The 17,537-nt window shown below is 37.4% G+C and overlaps 1 protein-coding gene across 2 annotated transcripts in view; it reads right to left on the bottom strand.

Annotated features, from left to right (window-relative positions):
• Nucleotides 1-2,377: 2,377 nt before the first annotated feature.
• FCHO2 (FCH and mu domain containing endocytic adaptor 2) overlaps nucleotides 2,378-17,537 on the bottom strand; it is a 127,301-nt gene continuing 112,141 nt past the window's right edge. For both annotated transcript variants that reach the window (XM_054488367.1, XM_063664894.1), the window contains 6 exons: nucleotides 15,374-15,529; nucleotides 14,562-14,694; nucleotides 10,875-11,074; nucleotides 10,043-10,107; nucleotides 5,146-5,310; nucleotides 2,378-4,831 (listed from right to left, as the gene is read on the bottom strand). In XM_054488367.1, the coding sequence (XP_054344342.1) occupies nucleotides 4,809-4,831; nucleotides 5,146-5,310; nucleotides 10,043-10,107; nucleotides 10,875-11,074; nucleotides 14,562-14,694; nucleotides 15,374-15,529 (742 nt within the window). In that variant the 3' untranslated portion in view covers nucleotides 2,378-4,808. The remainder of the gene's footprint in view (nucleotides 4,832-5,145; nucleotides 5,311-10,042; nucleotides 10,108-10,874; nucleotides 11,075-14,561; nucleotides 14,695-15,373; nucleotides 15,530-17,537) is intronic.

The following is a 17,537-nucleotide window of genomic DNA, read 5'->3' as shown; positions in this document are numbered from 1 at the left end:
ACCAGTTTACTGTTCCTAAAGATAAAAAGTTAAATACTTAATTAAGTTCATCCTGCTCATTGCTGAGTTCACACTATTTAAAAAATGGGTTAAAAAGTTGATTGGGATAGGTGCAGACTTGCCTGGCAATATGCTATATGGAAACATGCCTGTACCAGCAGAAATTCTGTGTCTGATTGCTGGCCAGCTCACTTGCAGCCATTCCTAGGCCATTCTCCTTTACCCACCTTCATTATGAAGGCTACTTGTTTTCTCTGCCTGTCTTACATAATTCTGGCCAATAGGACATAAACAGAAATGAGCTGGGAGCTTCTGGAAAAACTTTTACTCTTCGTACAAAAAAAAGACAGACATACTGGAACTGTCCCTCCTAGCTGTGGATGTAAACATACAGTCTGGAGCTATGGCTGCCATACTCCAACCGTAAAGAAAGGCCGAATGACTTGTTCTGACCAGTGCCAACAAGAGGTAACTTGAGCTGTGATATGAAAAACATATGTTTAAACCAGGGGAAGCCAACCCCAGACCATAGACTGGTAGTGATCTGTGGCCTGTTAGGAACCAGGTTGCACAGCAGGAGGTGAGCAGCAGGTGAGCAAGCATTACTGCCTGAGCTCTGCCTCCTGTCAGATCAGCGGCAGCATTAGATTCTCACAGGAACGTGAGCCCTATGGTGAATTGCGCATGTGAGGGATCTAAGTTGTACGCTCCTTATGAGAATCTAACTAATGACTGATGATCTGAGTGGAACAGTTTCATCCTGAAACTATCTCCCCACACCACCTCATCCATGGAAAAATTGTCTTCCACAGAACTGGTCCCTGGTGCCAAAAAGGTTGGTACTGCTGGTTTAAACCATTCTTAGTTCTGTTTCTGTTACTTGAGGCTAAAAACATTACTGACAGATAAAACACTCATGCTAAAAAGATAAGCAGTGGTTTCTGAGTTATCACAAATGTTCACTCAGAAACGATCATTAGGAGGAGTATGGAAATAATTATATATATTTAAAAATATGGATAAAATAGCTACATACAGTAAGAAATCATGGAAAAAACCTTTAATACTGAGAGCCACTGAAACCATTAAATGCACATTAGGGAAAAGGAACAAAGAAAATAACAAAATGGAGCAGGGGTGGGGTACACGGCAGAGGTTTACTCTGTGTTTGTCAAAATCCCGTTTTCTTCCTGGGCACACAACCAAACTACATTTTCCATCTTTTTTTGCAGTTGGTTGGAGCCACAAGATCAAATCCTGGCTCATGGAATATGGTCAGAAGTGATGATGCCAATTCTGGGCCTGGCCCATAAAAACTCCCATCTAATCTTTGCTCTTTCTTCATCTACTGGCCAAATGAAGATTTTAAGCAGAATCACAGAATGGGAAGAGCCTGGGTCCCTGAATTACTATATGGAGCAGAACTCCTCAAACCTACTTATCACTGTGATAAGAGCAATGTAGTAAGTATTGTGCTTAGCTATTGCAGCAGCTAGCATCATTTAGTCTAACAGAGGTGGGAATGGGATGAAGAGGAAAAAGGAAGAAAACAATGATGGGCATATGGTATGAATGGTGAGTGCTATCTGATCTTTCCACAGGTTCCTCTGCCCTGGCCTACCTAGATAAATTAAGCTGTTCCTTTTCTAACACAGATTGGCAACATTTTTTCTTTTTTTCAGACAGGGTCTCACTTGGTCACCCAGGCTGTAGCGCTGTGGCACAATCTTGGCTCACTGCAACCTCCACCTCCTGTGTTCAAGCAATTCTCCTACCTCAGCCTCCTGAGTAGCTGGGACTACAGGCATACATCACCATGCCCAGCTAATTTTTGTATTTTTTGTTAGAGTCGGGGTTTCACCATGTTGGCCAGGCTGATCTTGAACTCCTGACCTCATGTGGTCTGCCCGCCTCGACCTTCCAAAGTGCTGGGATTACAGTAATGCGCCACTGCACCCAGCCCAAAATTTTCAATAGTTAGGATAAATTCTTTCTTTTCTAATTTCCTTCTTTTGCTCCTTCCTAAATTTACTGTTTTGGGAGGCTTGTCTTAACTAATTCTTTGGAACATTATGATTTTTGAACTGTCTGAGACCGTGTTCCTGAGCAACTGGTTAGGAAGAAAGTCTGCTAAAATTTAACATCAATTTAAATATATCTTAAAATATATTAAAAATAATCTCTTGTTAAACAATTTTGACACTTTGGGATATACTCCAAATGAAGCTTTCTATATAACCAATAAATAACAGTTTGATCTGTACGCCTGTTCAAACAGTAGTACAAAGTTAAAAACCAATTACTTGGCCAGCTTGCCTTGTCCTAACATTATGATATAGCTATTACTATCAAGTACAAAGACACATAAACCAATTGATAAATTATATATTACATGTTTATTAAGAGCACAACTTTTATGTAAAATTTACATTTAATGAAGAAAATCAAAAATATTTACAAAATCTTGGAAGACAGATGTGCATTGTTCTAATTACAATCCAAAGTAGTAAATAACAATCCTTAAAAACTCACATTTGTTAGAGTTGTGTTTACAAATTCTTGGTTAAAGAGGCAGCTACAAAGTTTATCACTATATATAAGCAAGAACCAGCTTGCTAGGTACATTTCCCATTGAAAATCTACTGGTCTCTTTTACACCATTGGTGGATTTTTAAATGGAAAAAAAAATTAAGATAAACTCATATGGCTTCAAAATTGTAACCTGTACCCAATACTTGGTATGAAGACTGTGGTAATTAAGAAAGTGCAGAAGTTTAACCATTTCACTAATTTGTACATTTTTGGGTAATACTTGATTAAAAACAAACACAGTAAGAACAGTGTCTGAATTCCAGTAATAAAATATTGGCTGCCCTAAAAGCAGTTTGATTGCAAAGCAGATTACAGTTAGAATTCCAGTAAGGGACTGTAATTGGCATTTAAAAGGGCACAATATAAGAGTTAGAAATTCTAATTTAGCTCACTATTTAGTAAAGATTAGCATTTTAGCAAATTATCTTATGTGCTACTTTAGTCAAATCTAAATTCAGACTTGGGCTAACATTGAATATATAAAAAAGCACATACTGTGTTATATATTGCTAAAGAGTAGATTTTCTGCTGTATTTAGTATAGCAAGATGTTACATAAATGTCTAGTAATAGAGGTTTTATTTTCTGTGAAGCTTAACGGAACAATTAGTGGTTTTATATAAATTATCATATATAACACAATTTATCACTTCTACTAGGCAAATAAAGGACACTCATATTTATTATTATAAATGAAATTCCCATTTGTAAATTATGAAACCTTATCTGAAATATTTTATTTCTTCAATTAATCAAGATTTGCTATTAAAGTTAGGTTTCTTACTATTTAGTATTGGTAGTTTATTTTTAGAAATGTTTAACCAAATATATCACTTCAAATAATTTCCCTATTTTTACAAAGTAGAAATTGAATAATTAAAATGTACAAATTGGTAATTTTTCCAATTGTTGAAATAAAAATAAATGGCAGTGCTTCCCCTTCTGTTTCCAAAATTAATCTTTTAAAAAATGCATTCCTCACAAAATACCATAAAACTCATGTTCACAACACAATCAGTAAATAAATGCATAAATTTTCAATGATAAAGTGTCAAGGAAAATGCTAAATTGAGAGTTAAAATACCAGTTACCAGTTTAGCACTATAGTTTTTTTAGAATTTGTTTTAAAATTCACACACTTTTGATGAGGTTAATGTCAAGTATCTGAAGGTAATTTTTCTTCCTGTAAACACATGCCATTGGGTTTACTTCTCTTTCTAGTGGCTACAGTGTATCACCAAAGAAGTGAGCCAGGATTCTTAAGTTAGGCTTTATGACTCTGAATCCCCTTCCCAGTTGCAGGCCAAAAATATTCACAAAAATTGCAAATATCTTATAAAAATGCTTGATCACTGTAAGATTCTGAACAGAAGATTCAGACTGAGAAAAAAAGTGAGGCACATTAATGAACACAAACCGTATAGGCACATCTCTGGTTTTTGTTATTGTTTTAAAAGGCACACATTATGCAATTCCATATAAAAATAAATTAAATCTACAGCATTAATTCATCAAAAAAATCACAACTTCTATAAAGTTAACTAACTGCAGAAGTAAATGTCTCTGCTGTCATTTGCAAGCTTATTTTAAAACACATTGCACTTGAGAATTTTTTTTAAAAATCATATAAAACATCACTTATACTTTATTAATATGTTTATGAGAATCAAATTATAGATTTTTTGCATACAACTTGGACTCTGGTCTGATTACCTTATGGCACATAACTCAATTTGATTGAGTGTTCTGAGTTAACATTACCCACAACTTAGAATTCATGTTCTATTTGTATCCACTGAATATCAAACTTATGAAATTTCAAAGTTATCTCTGACTCTAAAAATGTATGGAAAGCTAAATTACTTTGTGCTTGCTCTCCTGAAACTTTAGGCCTGATATTACACTATAACCCCTTTTTTCAACATAGACACTGGAAATAATTTAAAAATTAATCCTACAAAAACTTCATTTTTACTGAGAATCTGAATAAATGTGCTTCCTGAATATTGCAGTTGATCATTTACAACATAGAGAATCATTTCAGTACTATTTATTTCAATGACTCACTTTAAAAGTGCGATTTAATGTTTGTAGTCAGCTCTCAAATATGTCTAAGTTTGAAAGACATCATACAAGTTAAAATAGTGTTTGGAAAGAACAGATAATGCAGAATGGCAGGTTTGTACTCCCTGAAGCCAAATCACTTTCCCAGGTCCATCAACAATCCGCCAGGTATCGTCCTGAAAAACACCAAGCAGACCTTTGCAATTACAATTTCAAATGCACTCTAAGGACATTTTCCACTGTGGTTACCAATACAAAACTCTAGTTCCCATCTGCTATTTACAATACATTAGAATCACATAACAGGTGTTCAGCTATACTGACAGTAAGAACTCTCTCTCAGGTGTGTCTCTACCTGGCACCTTGTACCAAGGGTTAAAGAAAAAATTTCCATGTCTTTAGATTATAAATTGCTTGACAGTTTTTCAGTAACTGTTAGAATACAAATGTTTCCCATGTACATTAAAAAGTTTGAAATCTCCTAACTTACCAGTAGCAAACCGCTTCTTTATTAACGAAAGCCTATAGCCAGTGCCCACAAGTTCAAAATCTACTCCTGAAAGGGTACTTCCCTCACTAAGGAATTGCACTGCAAGTGTCGTGGGTTTACTAGGTCCTTCTGAAAGATCAAATTTTGCTCGGAGGGACCCAGAACCTACAAAGAAAAGAATAAAGCACTTACACAGGGTAAAATACATTTCACGCAAAATAGAATCAAATGAGCAAGTAAGCTAAACTACATCAGTCCTGTGCTACATTCATTAGATGTGCACAGTAAACAAACCATTACCCTGTTTCCAAATCTCATATTTTTTAGTGAATATGAATTTTCATTAAGTAAATAACCCATGCTTTTCTTTGACTCAATACTAATCTTCAGAGATGTTAACTACTGGACTCCTATGCTATATGCATGTTGAGGTGAGTCAAAAGAGAAGAAGGAAGTAACTGAGGACAGCCCAGAGAAAAACCCTAGGGGGGATATAGGTGGCATAAAGTTAAAAAAGAAATGACTACTGAGTAGTAGAAGTAGTAAAGATGGAAAGGTAACTACGGTTGGGAAGAGTTGTATAACATTGCTATTTTCTATTCACTTTTCTTTTTAAAGTTTTACTGGTCTAACATAATGCCAAGTAGATATTTCTGAGGTGTTTTGTTTCTGGTATCATCACCATTTATTCAGTATACCTCAGTCTAACAGAATGGCAAGAACAGTAAACCATAATTATAATAAATATTATAAATGCTGTAAAGGCGCTCTGAGGAGCTACAGGCATAAAAGCACCTATCTCAGCTGAAAATTATAAATGGTGGTGGGGATGATGGTGTGTATTTTAGGCAGAAGTTACCAAAGATACAGACACAGAGAGAGCATGATGCATTTAAGGAAATAGCATCTATATCAGATTAGCAAGAGAACAGGATACAGGTAGAGGGGAGTGGCAGATGAGACTAGAGTGGTAGCATGGGCCAGGCCATGGTAAGAAATTCATGATGTAACCATGGGAAGTCACCAAAGATAAGGAAGACAAGAACATTTCAGATTAGTGTCTCAAAAGGGAAGAGAAGCACAAGATGCAAGGTTGGGTGACCAACTGCAAGTCAAAACAGTTTAGGACTCTAGATGATAGGAAAGGGGGATCCGAACTAGGGCTAATAAAAAGGAAAGATATTAAGAAAGTTATTTGAAAGATATTTAGGAGTTGGAATCAAGAAATAAGAAAGGAGGAGTCTAGGAGGGTTCCCAGGTTTCTGGGTAGAGCAAATGGACAGAAATGCTAGGTACTAGCAGTAAGATCCTGTGATCCCCTGCACAGAAGTTTAACACTACATAGAGAAATGGAGAATAAGATGTCACAACATTGATCCAACTTGTATTATGATGCCTGGAGGTGTAGATCAGTAGTGGAGATGAACTGCTGCCTTATTCTTAATTACTGTCGAGGCCCTCAAACTTTTACAATTCTTGATAACCAATTTGGTTGTGCAAAAGTTCTACCATAGACCAAGAGCAACAACCTTGACAATCACCTTAGAAATATTTCCTGTCCCTCTTCTGAGTACACAGTCTGCAACAGAAAACAGATTTCTATTTTACAGAATTTTTTGTTTTTTTTTTGAGACAGTCTCTTACTCTGTTGCCCAGGCTGGAGTGCAGTGGCACAATCTTGGCTCACTGCAACCTCCGTCCGCCTCCTGGGTTCAAGCGATTCTCCTGCCTCAGCCTCTCGAGTATCTGGGATTACAGGCACACACCACCACACCTGGCTAATTTTGTATTTTTAGTAGAGACAGGGTTTCACCATATTGGCCAGGCTGGTCTTGAATTCCTGACCTCATGATCCACCTGCCTCAGCCTCCCAAAGTGCTGGGATTTCAGGCGTGAGCCACCATGCCCAGCCTATTTTACAGCATTCTTATTTATTTATTTATTTATTTATTTATTTATTTATTTGAGACAGTCTCCCTCTAAGGCCCAAGCTGGAATACAGTGGCGCAATCTTGGCTCACTGAAACCTCTGCCTCCCAGGTTCAAGTTAGTCTCGTGCCTCAGCCTCCTGAGTAACTGGGACTACAGGTACGTGCCACCACACTTGGTTAATTTTTGTATTTTTAGTAGAGACAGGGTTGTGCCACGTTGTCTAGCTGGTCTCCAACTCCTGGCCTCAAGTGATCCACCTGCCTCAGCCTCCCAAAGTGCTGGGATTGCGGGAATGAGCCACCATGCCTGGCCGTGGATATTCTTTTCAAAGGCTTGACTAACCACATCAAAAACTACATTTATAAGATTTTTCCATTTCCTCACAGAAACACCTGATACCTGAACAGCAGAGGGAAACTTAAAATCTGGTTAGAAAATTTGTGTCTCATTTTTTTATTTTTTTGAGACGGAGTCTCACTCTGCACCAGGCTGGAGGGCAGTGGTGCAATCTCGGCTCACTGTGACCTCCACCTCCCATGTTCAAACAATTCTCCTGCCTCAGCCTCCCGAGTAGCTGACACTACAGGCATGTGCCACTACATCCAGCTAATTTTTGTATTTTTAGTAGAGATGGGGTTTCACCATGTTGGCCAGGATGGTCTCAATCTCTTGACCTCATGATCCACCTGCCTCGGCCTCCCAAAGTGCTGGGATTACAGGCATGAGCCACTGCACCCAGCCTGTGTCTTATTTTTGAGAGAACAAATTTCTTTCTTGTTAATTATTTACAATAGTATAGTTTCACTATATTGGGGAAAAAGATCCTTTTGTCCTTCTAAACTGGTTAGAAGCCCTTAATGCAAATAGGATTGCTGGTTTACTTCAATTTAAACTAGGAATTTCAGCTTGGCTCACAAAAAGCTATATATTAATAGCTAGGGTTAAAGTCAATGCAGTTGGCCAGCTGAAAATGGGCAACCTATAAGTAACAAACAGCAAAAAAAAACTGCAGATTTGCTTGGTTATTTCACCCAATGTATGGCTCTCCATTAAAAGTCTTACTCTGCATGGCAGGTGTAAATGAATAAACAACACAGATATGTTTATGGTCCTTTCTACAGAAATATCTATGAGAAAAGCTACTGATATGTTTTATATTATGCTCAAAATATTAAAAAAGAAAAAGCTCAGCAACATTTGAAAAGCCAAAAAAACCTATCAAATAGAGGAGTTATTGAGACTAGGCTAGGCATGGTGGCTCATGCCTGTAATCCCAGCACTTTGGGAGCCCGAGGCTGGCAGATCACCTGAGGTCAGGAGTTCAAGACCAGCCTGGCCAACATGGCGAAACTCTGTCTCTACTAAAAATACAAAAATTAGCTGGATGTGGTGGTAGGCGCCTGTAATCCCAGCTACTCGGGAGGCTGAGGCAGGAGAATCGCTTGAACCTGGGAGGCAGAGGTTGCAGTGAGCCAAGATCATGCCGCTGCACTCCACACTGGGCAACAGAGCAAGGCTCCGTCTCAAAAAAAAAAACCAAAAACCCTAAAACAACAAGGAGAAAAGTTATTGTAGACTAAAATTATGCATTCAAAAGAAGGCAGAAGAATTCTCTTTTGATTAAGAGAAAATAAGACTATCTAATGTTAAAGACTTGGCTGTCCCGAGAATTACATCCTTATTATAAGTTGAGTTATAGAAGCAATCAGCTAGGACAGCCTTTTCCTCGGCATTATGAACACAAACAGATGTACTTAGTGAGAGAAGCATAACTTGCTTCTCCTTAAAATAATCATCAGAAAATTGAACGCTGTTGATAGTTAGCTTTAATAGCGGGAAATGGACAGGAAAAAGGTTCTTTTAGAGAACTGGAGAAGACAAGGGGGCTTTTTTTTTTTTTTGAGACAGAGTCTCACTCTGTCACCCAGGCTGGAGAGCAGGGGCACCATCTCAGCTCACTGCAACCTCCGTCTCCTTGGGTTCAAGTGATTCTCATGCTTAAGTCCCCTGAACAGCTGGAATTACAGGCATGCACCACCACGCCCAGCTAATTTTTGTATTTTTAAAAGAGATGGGGTTTCACCATGTTGGCCAGGCTGGTCTTGAACTCCTGACTTCAAGTGATCCACCCGCCTCAGCCTCCCAAAGTGCTGGGATTACAAGCGTGAGCCACTGTGCTGGGACGGCAAGGGGCTTTTTAAAGCCTGGAAGCAGCTACATGATTTCTGGAAGGTCAGGAGAATCCCATTAACAGAATGAACTAAACTGTGTTAAATCAGTTTCAATTAGTTATCAGGTTACCTACATGGAACAGATAATTCTATTTCTTTAAATTTACTAGGTATTGTTTCTTAATGTTAGCATGTAAATATAAGAAGTATTTACATAATATTTATAAAGTTATGGCAAAATAAATTATTTTTCTTATAGAGAATGCATACTCAATCTAGACGAACAAATGTGTTCTGAATCTCAGCTGGTCCATTCTTACCAAAGGTATTAACTTCCACCTAGTGGTCAGTTCTAGAACTGAGGGCATGAAATTCCAGGAGGAAACTTTACATAAACATGCCCTTAAAAAAGGTATTGCAGTGCTTCCAGGAATGATGCACCCATGGCTGGGCGCAGTAGCTCACGCCTGTAATCCCAGCACTTTCAGAGGCTGAGGTGGGCGGATCGCGAGGTCAGGAGATCGAGACCATCCTGGGTAACATAGTGAAACCCTGTCTCTACTAAAAAAAAAAAATACAAAAATTAGCTGGGTGTGGTGGCACATGCCTGTAATCCCAGCTACTCAGGAGTCTGAGGCAGGAGAATCGCTTGAACCCAGGAGGCGGAGGTTGCAGTGAGCTGAGATTGTGTTACTGCACTCCAGCCTGGCAACAAAGCTAGACTCTGTCTCCAAAAAAAAAAATCAATTTTCAGTGACATCATTTTATAAACAAAAAAGGATACACACACTTACCTCCATTTTCTGATTTTTCTGAAATACTAGACAATTTCCAAAAGGCTTTCATTTGTTCTGCATTCCTGCAATAAGAACAGATATCTTCAGGTTTTGTGTCTAGTATAGTACCTGATACATGAATGGGACCTCAATAAATAAGTGTATTTTAAATATTTTCACTACAACAAATATATTGCTAAGTTTAAGTAGCATTAACTGGTGAAAATGTGTTTATGATATAGTATAAATATAATGCTGTATCTTTTTCAATTAATGAATTTTACCAAATTATGTAATTCTTCTCATTCCTATTGGTCAGAGAAAGTAAAATGGAATGTGTATAGAGATCAGTACCTTCATTAGTCAAGGAAGACACATGTTATTAAATGATGAAGCAACTATAAAGAGTGGTTAGAGTCTATACTAATACTAACAGAGGGGACATGAGAAGTTGCTAAGAGATGGAAGTAACTAATACTATTAAACACTAATTAGATAGGTGTTCCTGTTCCTATAGACTTGCCAGATGCTATATTTAATCCATAAAATATTTGTATTTTTTAAATGAAAAAAAAAGTTTAGAGAGGTCAAGCACTCTGCCTAATGGTAATGTTAGTATGGAATCATTGAAGTCTGGGTGGTACTTAGAGCAAAACTAGTTTTGTTTATTTTTGATTAAGGTTACTATGGTTTGACTAGTAAAACGAACTGCATCTTTTACCGCGTGGTTTCTATGGAAAAAGGCACAAAATTTTTCAAACTTCTAAGAAAACTTACAGAACTTGGGTTCTAGAAGTTGGGGATTGCAACAAAAATTTAGTAGGAATTCAGAAACGTATGTTTAATTTACCATATTGCAGGGGGAAGGGACTGCATGTTCATTACTCCTCCATCCACTGGTACCACCACCTGTATGTTGGAAAGCACACTAGGTGCCACCATAGCTTCTGGATTGTATTTATAATCCACTCTAAGATCTGTGGTGCTAGCACTACATTTCCAGTACGTTGCAAGATTCAGAGGAGTGGACTGAATACCATTTGATGATACCTTTAAAAAGAAAAGAACAAACAATTGTTTTTGGCCTGAAAAGTTAAGAAGTCATGTTAATGACATGGACACTTGAACATGTAAGTCCACAAAATCAAAAATATCTAATAAGGGGACTATCTGTTGGCAGAGTGAAGCAGACCTATCTCAAAGGAGTAAGGATCATTCTCAATGTGGGGACCTACTACTACCTACATCAAAATTGCTGTGGTGCTTGTTTATAACACACATTCCCTTAGCTCCAACTGCAGAAAATCTGATTCAACAGCTTAGGGACAGGGCCCAGAAATCAGCATTTTATGAAGGAATTCTTATTTATGCATGTAAAGTTTGCGAATCTTCCAACATTCAACACAGAATTCAAAGATTCTTCATACATTATAAGAATTCAGATTTAGAACACTGAGAAAAAAGGTCACCACGTAGTACCACAAGTTGGAATTAGAATACTTCCAACTTCAAATGTTTAATCACATGACTCACAGTAAATGCTATAATTCCTTCAAATTCTTAAGCTCCTTGTCCAATGGCTCCTTTTTAAGGAGACCTACTCTGCTCTGTTTAAGTTTACACTGAAAACTGTATTTTCAATCTTCCTTACCTTAGTCTATACTTTTTCTTTTTTCCATACCACTCATTTTCTAACATAGAATATTATAATTGTTATTTTGAGGCAGGGTCTCACTCTGTTGCCCAGGCTGGAGTGCAGTGGCATGCTCATGGCTCACTGCAGCCTCAACCTCCTGGGCTCAAGCAATCCTCCCGCCTCAGCCTCTGTACTAGCTAGGACTACAGGCTTGTGCCATCACACCCAGATAATTTCACATTTTTTGTAGAGATGGGGTTTCTTTTTATTGCCCAGACTGGTCTTGAACTCCTGGGCTCAAGCAATCTTCTCACCTCAGCCTCTCAAAGTACTGGGATTATAGACGAGAGCAACGAAGTCCAGCCCATAGAATATTACTGATTTTTCCTGTCTCCCTGTCCTACTCCCAGCAATTACATGCACTGAATAATACACATTTGTTGAATAAATGAACACCTGTAAGAAACTTTAAGTCAATTTAAGTGGCAGCACTTTTTTATTAAGTATTTATTTTCTAAAAACATAAGCCATTTTAATAAAATTACCCTATTAAAAACTCAAAAAAATAGAGAAATATAAAGTAGGAAGTTTATCCCTTGGAATCCTGGCATATATCCTTCCAGACTCTTCAGGCATATGCAAACATAGATCCATGTCATTCTTTTTAATGGCTATAGTAATTAATTTCCTCCTCTGCTGATGTGTATGTACTTAGGTGGTTTCTAAACAATGCTACAGCGAATATCCTTTGTGCCTTATCTTCATCCAATTGTGTATTTCTGATGATTTCTGGAAGTGGAATTGTTGAATTAAAGGTTATATCTTTCAACAATCTAACAGAATTGCCTTCTAAGAGGTTTTACTTGCATCCTATTAACAAGTGATCATAATCTTCTTAATACTGGATAAAGCAAACTTTCATTTTCGTAATCTGATGGGCTAAAACTGACACCTCATTGTTATCTTAGTATTTACTGCTCTCATTACTACTGACATGAAGCATCTTTCCATAGGTTATTTGTCTATTGAGTTATTCACATGTTGCTTACAAATTTACAAGGGCTCTTTGGGGTAAGCCCTTTGGTCCATCTTATGTGTCGTAAATACTTTTCCCACAGATTAGATACTGATTGTGTTTAAAGGTTTAACAAAATATTTTATACACACACACATTTATTTATTTATCAAATATCTCTCTTCTTACATGGCTTCTGGGTTTCATATCATACTTAGGTCTTCTGCACTTCAAGATTAAAATATGTAATAAATATGTATTACATATATACACACACACACAGATACATATACAGTTGTTCCTCAGCATACTTGGGAGGGTTGGTTCCAGGACCCCTGTGTATATACTAATCTGTGCATACTCAAGACCCATAGTTGGCCCTGTGGGACCCACACACAGAAAATGTTGGCCCTCTGTTTATACATGAGTTTTGCATCCCACAATCATTGCATTTTCGATTGGTGTTTGGTTAAAAAGAATCCTCGTATAAGTGGACCTGCACAGTTTAGATCCTTGTTGTTTAAGGGTTAACTGTATCTTCACCCATGACTTTATTTTAGTACCTTTATGGTATCTTTTATTATTATTATGAAACCTTTGATACACATGGATTTTACTTTGGCTAAAAGTCTAACAGGGATTCAGCTTAATTTTTTTCTCAAGTGTCTAGCTTGCTATCCTCAACATCATTTTTTGAAAAATTCATCACGTCCACATTGCCTTGAAATGCTACTATGTCGTATAAACAATTTTCCATTTATTCTTAGATCTATTTCTGGATACTCTAATCTATTCCTTCATCTGGCCATCTACTCCTGCGTTAGTTCCAAACTATTTTAAACACTGTCTATACTAAGCTTTCCCATTAAAGCTAAAACATTACTTCACTTTACTGTTTAAAACATTTCTTGCCAGGAGTGGTGGTTTGTGCCTTTAGTCCCAGTCACTCGGGAGGCTAAGGCTAGAAGACTGCTTGAGCCCAGGAGTTTGAGGCTGCAGTGAGATGTGATCACGCTACTCTACTCCATCCTGAGCAAGAGAATGGGGACTCCATCTCTTTAAAATAAAAAATTCTTGACTTATTCTTGTAAGCTTTATTCTTCTAGAGAAACTTGAAAATGACTGTCAAGCCTCTAAACACAAAGACATAACTCTACTGGGTTTCTGATCAGTATTATATTAGATGTATAAGTTAACTGAGAAACAGCTAAACTTTTACAGCATGAATCTTTCCATATTCAAGTCACTAGAGATTGTGTTGTGTTTCTTCCTAATTGTTCTATTGTGAATATTTTTCTCCACTAGTTTTTCTAATTGGTTTTGAAAGTTATTAATTTTGGTATTAATTTCTAAACTGACCACCTATATTAAATGCCCTTATGTCAAATAGTTCTTCAATTGGTTCTCTTGAGAGGAATGTATCACCTGTAAGCAATAATAATTTTGATTCCTCTTTCCCAGTATTTATTAATGCTTATTTTGTTCTCTTACCTGACTGTACTGGCTAACACATCCAGAAAACTCTTATATACTAACAGGATCTACTAATGGGCATTAGGATACGCTAATGGGCATCTCTGCCATTCCTAACTTTAATTGATTACTTTGGGAGTTTCATTGTTAAGACTGATACTGCTAGTCTTTTCAGGTTAAGGACAAATTTATGCATTTATATTTACTCAGTATTTTAATCATGAATAAATGGTGAATTTTACCAAACTGGTCAAAATCTCCACTGGCTTATAAACAGATTTTCTAATTTCAAAATATCCTTGAATTTCTGGAAAAAACTCACTTCGCTATGACATACTTATTCATTTAATTATATGCTAGATTCCATTTTTTAATATTTTAATTTAGAATTTTTGCAATGTCGTGACACTCACCTGATACTTTAATACATCTACATTATAATAAGAAGCAGCTGGATTTTGCTCTGACAGCTTCTTGAGGTAGACAGTAACAGCTTGCATGTTCATCCAAAAATCTTTTGTGTTGGAATCACATTGTGATGGATCACTACATGTATAAAAAATATATTTGTTATTTTATTGACTTATCTTTATTTTTTGCCTCTGTGTAGTAATTTGGTGACCCAGGAAAAACTAGTAGAAATAAACCAAGAGGTGGGATGAAGGAAAATTAGATCAGGGGATGAAGAATGGAACACAGGAGAAGCTTGCTTGAGAGATGAGAAGATGGAGAGAGAGAAAAGAATCTTAAAATAACTATTAGCACCACTGAAAACAAAATAAAAAGACAGCAGAAGGGTGTTTAGTAAGAAAAATTTTGGTACGGTTTTCAAATTGAATATTATTATTTCAAAGAAGAAGGGGGAAAACATTTTTTTTGAGACATGGTCTAGCTCTGTCACCAAGGCTGGAGTGCAGTGACACGATCTTGGCTCACTGCAACCTCTGCCTCCCAGGCTTAAGCGATTCTCCCATCTCAGCCTCCTGAGTAGCTGGGACTACAGGAATGCACCATCATGCCCAGCTAATTTTTGTTTTTGTTTTTTTTTTTTGGTAGAGATGGGGTTTTGCCACATTGCCCAGGCTGGTTTCGAACTCCTGGGCTCAAGCAATCCACCTGCCTCAGCCTCCCAAACTGCTGGGATTACAGGCGTGAGCCACTGTGCACAGCAGGAAAGAAAATCTTAAAAAGAAATTTCAACCTTCGAAACAAAAAGTACACAAACCTGAACACAAGCTGTGCATTTGGAAGAATCTGCTCTAGTCTGCTGATATTTTTCACCCTGAAGCACAACACAGCTGGAGTTGGATTGCTGGTGAAGACTTTAATAATTCCACTTGGAAATGACATTGTCATATCACCAGTGATCTTCACAATACACCTAAAACGGGGATTTTGAAGTGTTTAAATAAAATGCTCTAATCTCCATTTAAAGAGTATTTGGTTTAAAAAGGCACATGCAAGCGCGTGCGCGTGCACACACACACACACGCACCTATATTCATGTATATCTATATCCTTTATCATAACTATAAATTATTTTTTCAATTTAATTTTTAAAAATTATATACATGAAATGGTATACTCATCTAGCATCATCTTTTCCTGGAATTAAACTCTAAACACAAATGCAAGCACACTGATAATATTCCTTCACTTTTTTGTGATAACCATTCCCTCCCTGGAAGGATACTGCTTTCCTCATAATGCTATACCTAGTTGTAGCTATTTTTCCCTCCCAAACCCCAGAAAGCACTGGGCCTGGTGATGGTGATGGTAGCTGTCCCCCTTGCTCCTCATTGCTTCTTCCAACCCTCTATTCTTTCTTCCTTTGAAACATATAACTACATAGCCAAAACTCTCAACTGGACCCATTTGGTAACCCTATCACATTTCCCAAGTCTATTTATTCTTCTTTTGGTCTTTTCCTAGCTTCCCCTTTTATCTCTAACCTGAAATAGTCCTTCCCCCAACTCTTAGCTGATGACTGTGCTCTTAATTTTACTGAGGAAATAAAAAAATAACTTCCTCATACTCTCACTAGTAAATCTACCTAACTTTTTATCCATATCTTCTGCAGTCCATACTGTTTCAACAGATAATCAATTTCTGCACCTCAGGCCAATCTCAGCAATTCTGCACTGGAACTCATCTGCTCTTATATACTGAAGGACTTCATTCATGTGATTGTTCCCTCTTTTTTCTGCAAGTCTCATTTTTCCATAAATACTGGATCTTTCTCATCAGCATGCAGACATGCTGAAATATATATCATCTTTTAAAAAACACAAAAATGAAAATAAATAAAACCCTCCTTTGATTCCACCACCTCAATCCTGCTACCATTCCATTTCTCTGCTCCCACTTAGACCAAAACATCCTGAAATAACTGCATTTGTTCTTTCCAAATATAGTTGTCTAGACTGCATCACCTTCGGCTCCTGAACACTCTCAAAGCATACTTTCATCTCCACTATGCCACTAAAATCTCTCTTGTGAATGTCACCAATTATTGTCAATGGTCAATTTTTCTTGACCTGTCAAGCAGCATCAGATACAGGTTCACACCTGCCTTCAAGAAATGATTTATTCACTTAGTTTCTAGACACGGGTCTATTGGTTCTCTCCTCACCTCTCTTGCTGCTTGCTCTCTCAAATTCCTTTGTTAGACCATTCTCATCTTCCTGTTTTCTAAACACTGGAGAGAATCAAGACTTGGTTTTCAGATCTCTTTTCTATCTATTCCTTAAGGACACTAATTTTAAGTATTATCTACAAACTAATTACACTACCAAGTATTTTATCTCTAGCCTAGACTTACCCCTTGAACTCCAGAATCATGTATCCAAGTATCACCTCAACATTTCCACTAAGATGTCTTAAACTTCAAGCTTAGCATTTTGCCTCCAACAAATCTTGACAATTCTGTTTTCAAAATATATTCAGAATCTCATTACTACTCATCACCTGCTCTGCTAATACCCTTATACAAGCCACCATTATCTCTCACCTGGACTTCTGTAATTAACTTCTAACTTTCTCTCTGCATCAATTCTGACTGCCCACCGCACCCTCTGCCCCCAGTTTATTCTCCATACAGCAACCAGAGTGCTCCTCTGAAAACACATGTAATTTCAACATTCCTCTGCTCAAAGCCTCCACTGGCTTTCCATGTTACTCAAAATAAATTCCAAATTCCTTATCATGGCGTACAATGCCTAACCTGGTCTCATACCTCTCCGGACTCATCTTCAAGTACTCTCCTGTTTACTCCTACTCAGTGACATGGTTTTGCTTGCTGTTTCTTGAATATATCAAATATGCTTTTACCTTGGTATCTTACACTCACTGGTTCCCTCTTCCTGGAATACTTTCCTCAGGTATCTGCA

This window comes from Pongo pygmaeus, chromosome 4, assembly GCF_028885625.2.
Source record: "Pongo pygmaeus isolate AG05252 chromosome 4, NHGRI_mPonPyg2-v2.0_pri, whole genome shotgun sequence".
Taxonomy (NCBI): Eukaryota; Metazoa; Chordata; class Mammalia; order Primates; family Hominidae; genus Pongo; species Pongo pygmaeus.
The sequence above is the reverse complement of the archived record's forward strand: the minus strand, read 5'-3'. Positions and strand labels throughout refer to the sequence as shown.